The 5647-nt window shown below is 49.0% G+C and overlaps 1 protein-coding gene across 1 annotated transcript; it reads right to left on the reverse strand.

Moving 5' to 3' along the window:
* Positions 1-2544: 2544 nt before the first annotated feature.
* LOC123093224 (uncharacterized) lies at positions 2545-3609 on the reverse strand. The gene has a single exon (XM_044515133.1). It carries the CDS (start codon positions 3265-3267, stop codon positions 2809-2811), a length of 459 nt encoding a protein of 152 aa, XP_044371068.1. The 5' UTR covers positions 3268-3609; the 3' UTR covers positions 2545-2808.
* Positions 3610-5647: the final 2038 nt, after the last annotated feature.

The raw sequence follows: 5647 nt of genomic DNA on the forward strand, positions 1-5647 counted from the left end.
GAATTTTCTACGAAGCAAGTTGATAAGTGGTTAAAACACTTCATCCCAATATTTCAGTGGCATAGATGCATTTGCTAGCAATGTGAGACCTACTTCAACAAAATGTGATGTTTTTGTTCATCGGATCTGTTCTGCCGATGTGCATGTGGGGAAGATACATGGTGCGAGATGCCAATCTTTTGAGTGAAAGAATTTAGCTTCTCATACTCACGGCCCCAGTTAGTTTACATGGTAAGGATTTTAGAGTTTGTGTCCAACAATATTTTGGAAATTGTTGACAACATGGAATACATCGGATCATTTCTTTAAGAGGTAAATCCAAGTATATTTGATGTGTTCATCAATAAAACTTGCATAGTATGAGTATCTACCAATTGAAGTGGGAGCTGACCCCCATACATCTGAGAACACAAGTTATAGAGAGGTCATGACACACTAGTATAAATAGGGTAAGGTAACTGATAACTTTTAGCTTGCTGACATGGATCACAAATTGACTCGATACTAGACTTACGCGAAACTTTATTTTTTTTCTAAGAACTTTTCAAACAATAGTTGAAGATTGGTGACCCAAACCGACTATGCCACTTTGCTAAAGACAGTTCGATGACGACACAAGCTTGTTTATTTTGACCATGGCAAATGATGATATGAGTGGGTAGAGACCTCCCACACACTTGCCTCTAAGAATGATTCTCCTTGTTTCCAAGTCCTTGATGAAACAATAATAAGGATAAAACTTTATAAGAACATTATTGTCAAGAGTAAATCAGTGAATGGAGACAAGATCTTTTTATGTTTGAGGGACATGCAAAATATTGCTTAGATGCAAATCTTTCATGGGTCTTTTAACAATTGAACTATCAATATGGGTAATAGGCATACCAGAACCGTCTGTCGTGTGCACTTGGTCAGATCCATTGTATTTTTCCCTCATTGTTAGCTTGTCGAAACCCCCTGTGATGTGGTATCAATACCGTAGAAATTTGTGACTATGTTTTCCCCTTTTTCCTCATGATGGTCGTTCTCTTCGTAGAGTCGTTAGCATGCTCATGCGCCTCCGGCATGATGCTTGAAGAAAATTTGGCACTTAGTGTGGTCACGTTCTTGCTGATGTAGCCACCAACACCGCCAGCAGAAGAAGGGTGATATCCATGGTCGTGCTCCCAACATCCTCGCCGGCGATAGCCTCTGTTGCAAGCCTGACCGCGACCTTTGTAGGCCGCATTGGCTGATGTGTGGAATCCACCACTTGACCCATCACCTAGCATCTCCATCATCTGATCGAAGGAGGAAATTTGCGCCAATTAGGTCATCAACATTGATGCAATTTTTTATGGTGCCGACTGCTACATCTATGGGTCGTACCCACAATCAAGCCCTGTTAGGATGTAGTCGTCCATCTCTGGATCAAATACCGGATGGTCAACATCAATTAACTCATCCCCAAGGCTCTTCATCTTGACGATGTATGTGATGTTGGGCATGGCGCCCTTCTTGGTGTTGGTGATGACGATTTTCGGGTTTGTGACCCAAGATTGTGACTGCAAGGCAAGCAAGGTCTTGACTGCAGTTCACAAATATAAGAATGTTAGTGATCACTTGGTTTCGGTGTTACAGCCAGGAGTTTGACAGGGAGAGAGATAACGACTGAAAGTTGAGATTTCATGGATTATTACATAACATGGAGAACAATCCTATCATCTAACACATATTGGCGCCTTTATAAAATGTTGAGATTGTCCATATAAGTGTAACACATGCATGACTATCCAGTGGACGGGCTCTTAGCCAAGTGGTTGGAGCGCGGTTGTGCATTCCAGCCGGCGCAGGTTCAAACCCCGTGGGGTCATTTGGCTATATTGGTCAATCACGTAGGTTTGAACTTGAGTCTCACATCTTCTCTCTTACTTAAAAAGCCACGGAGCTCCTCCCCCGGTGGTCTATTTTTTTTCTGGCACAACTATCCAAGAACAGAGTTGTAGATAGAGAGTAAAGGCCAACGTACACTTGGCTGCAGACCTAAGACGAATGAAAGAGGTTAGATTAAATTTCGTGTGTTTGAACTTGGGTCTCACATCTTCTCTCTTAATTACAAAGCCGCAGGGTTCCTTCCCTCCTGGTCTATTTGGTAAATTTTAACATGGTCTCTCTTACCTCATGTTTTTACGTGTGAGGTAAGAAGATAAAAGTTAATCATGTCACTATTTAGTGAGATCAACGGCTCAGATCTATTTTATATTGTTACCTCTCATGTGAAAGGAGGAGGCAAGAGGTAAGAGGCTCAGATCTACTTTTTTGGTTTCTTGCAAAGCTAACCAAGAACAGAGTTGTAGGTGGGTAGTAAAGGCCAACGTGCAGTTGGCTGCAGACCTAAGACGAATGAAAGAGGTTAGATTTGATGAAAGCATGCGAAATGCTGCATAATTCCTATCTGCAATTGAACTTTAGGAACGAAGACTGACGAAATCTGGCAAACATTGCTCTGCTCTAATCCAAGCTGCATCAAGGAACAAACCAAGTAAACAGAGTTCCAGTAAAAGATTTTTCCCACAATTTCATCTGCATTCACATTTGATTCCATGGAAACCAAGGAGTTTGTACAAACTTTGCACTAGCTGTCCTTCAGCAGGGAGGTAGTTTTATGAAGCAGTTCTCTTCCTCAAATCAGGAAGGAGCAGAACACGAAGCGCCCATCTTTATGGAAAAAGAAAAAACAAATGGCAAGGAGTAACCAGAATACCAGATAGACTCAGACTAAATGAGCAATTATGGAGCTCACACTCGGTCACTAGTACCCCACTGGTTTTATTGCACGGCCACGAGCTTCCCACCAATCTCCCCTGCTGCTCCATTGCAGCACTTCCGAGCCCCGTCGCCGCCTTCGTCGCGGCCCTTGGGCACCGTCACGATAAGCTGTCCGTCGACGTAGCCGGCCATAGCCAGCTCCGGGCAACAGTCTTCAGGCAGCCGGTACCTCCACCTGTCAAGCTCCATGTCGTCGCCATCCTCGTCGTCTCCGGTCCCAGAGTGCACCACCACCACCTTGACGACCCCGGGGTAAATCTTCACAAGGCGCGCCCTCACCTCGCCCATGGGGCCGCAGGCCGCGAAGAAGTGGAGCGCGGTGGTGCCCTCGAACGCCCTGACGTCAGCGTCCACCGGGAGCGGCAGCTCGAGCACCTTGCTGTACACGTGCGGCAGCCGGCGGAGGGCCCTCTTGGCGCCGTCGCCGGACGCATTCGCCGTCGACTGTTGCATCCCCATGTAGTACGATCGCGGACGGTCCAGGAGAGAGAGCTCCGACGAGCTCCGAATCCTTCGATCTCACCTCTGTCCCTCTCTTTCCGGTTCCTCTGTCGACGAGTATGCCTTCCTTGCCGCCGGGCGACGCGATTTATATGTGTGCTGGTGGGTCGGAGATGCTAGAGGCCAAAGGATCGAGGTGTCGCGGCGTTCTTGAGTGACGTGGGGGAAAGATAAGCCCGGGGATCGATGATGAAGGTGGCGGGAGGAGTCGGAGAGAGATGGATGGAGATCGGGGACGGCGATAGGATGAAGACGAGCAGTGTTGGTGCGCGTGTCCGCGCCCCTGCGACGGCAGTGAGTTTGATCTGCCTGGTGTGCTGCTACGTGGCATGGCCGCTGCGGTGTGGGCTCCGGTGGCGTCTCGAAGATAAGGCCGGTATTGGCGCTTCTCCGTCGATCCCAAACATGGGGCTGCTCCAACGGTTTTCAGGGGTTGTGGCATTCTTTGATTCTAGGGATTTATTAGGTGCCATTGTTAAAGGATTGGCATTATATTATGGATTTTTTCTATGGGGCTCTTTGCAACACAGAAATCAGGCACTGTGAATCCCAAAATCCACGGAGTCGAGGGCCACGGACATCGCGTTGTCTGAGTCTACTCGGCGACGGCCGTCGGGAATCATGGAGGGGTGTGTCCCCCACTCCACCGGGATTGGCTGGGGACACAGGGCTGGGGCCCCAACGTACTGTGGTGGCGCCGGCCCAGCCTGAGTCGCTCATGCCGGGCTAGAAGTGAAAGATGTAGATTTTCGCTCTTCCTACTGTGGCTGGTACTCTGTGGTGTGGACGGTGGGTGAGGTCTTGGACTTGGATGCCGGAGCGGCAGCTTCAGATGGTGGTTCGCATGGTTGGCTCTCCGGCGGGTGCCATTTCCGTGGTGGTGGCTCCCTTGGTCGTGCGGGCGGCGAGAGGGGTAATAGTTGGTGGCTCAGGCGCGTCCTCTGCTGGACACCGCCCAGATCTGGATCCGGGGTCTGGGCACGTCGTGTTTGCCCTAGGGCCTCGGTGACTTAGGGTGGGGTGTCGAGTGAAAGCTCCGCGCCTTTGAGCCGGCGACGGCGACGCTTGCGGGCGTCGCTCTCTTCTTGAAGACGTAGGCGTGGACCTCCTCGCCACGTTAGAGTTCCGGGGGAAGACCCTTGCCCGATGGGGCTAGGCAGTGATGAGTTTCTGCGCCGTTCTCTCTCCTGGGGGCGTTGTCTAGGAGCTTTGGTGTCCTAGGGTGTTGTGTGATTCTGCTCCATTCTCCTTGTGTTCTACTTCGGTAGCGTAGTTGCTTGTCTGCTTCGCGATCCGGGTAGCCTAGGATCTGCTTTGTAAGAGGGCCACCACACCACCATGTATCTTTCGGTCGTGTACCTAGTTCGGCTTGTGCCTTTATTTATAAAGGGGGGGCGAAACCCTGCTTCGAGGTGAATCCCAAGATCCTGAGGTGTGTCATGGAGGAATTTTAACATGATCTTACGTATATGGATAATTCTCTCTAGCATTGATTCATCTTTCTTCAGATTGGTGCAAAATTCATATGCGGCATCCAGATAGCCATTTTTGCGAAGTCATGTCTTTTATTTAATTTCTGTAAATTCAACAAAAAATTGTGATGCAACTCTAGGTATTCCTATGCATGAGGAGCAAAATGTCATGCCGCTCGCGGGGGTCTAACGTATCGAGGCAGTAATGCAAAATTCATAAATAAAATTCACTTAAATCAAGAAAATTAAATAGGTTAAATGCAAGATAGTTGTTGTTCTTACACAATTATTGTCCTTGTTTCTTCTTCGCACCACATGAGGTCCACTGACACCATAGCTTCTTGATTCACAACTCTACCTCCTTCCTGACGCTGCCTCTACCCATCTTCCATGCGTCGCATCCTCCTCCCACCGCTCCTGCTTTGGTAGCCCATAATCGTCACCCCGTCCTCCCTAGCTCTGAAACCCTGATAAGGCTCACATGTATGCCCATGGGAGGGGGTGAGGGAGGGGAGAGGTGTTATCGCCCATGTCGGTATGGACATATATAGGATCGACGATGATGCCTTATTGTCATCGATCGCCGGTCGAGCCCTCCCTTATCCCTTTCCCTCTTACTCCGCTAATTGCCCCCCCTTCCCTGGCTCTGAAACCCTGATAAGGCTCACATGTATGCCCATGGGGGGGGGTAGGGGAGGGGGAGAGGGTGTTATTGCCCATGCCGATATGGACATATATAGGATCTATGATGATGCCTTGTTGTCATCGATGGCCGGTCGACCCCTCCCTTATCCATTTCCCTCTTGCTCCGGTAATTGCCCCCCCCTCCTTGCATTGTTCCTTCTTTGGACACGAGTCGTGTTGTA

The sequence above is a fragment of the Triticum aestivum genome, chromosome 4B (genome assembly GCF_018294505.1).
Source record: "Triticum aestivum cultivar Chinese Spring chromosome 4B, IWGSC CS RefSeq v2.1, whole genome shotgun sequence".
Taxonomy (NCBI): Eukaryota; Viridiplantae; Streptophyta; class Magnoliopsida; order Poales; family Poaceae; genus Triticum; species Triticum aestivum.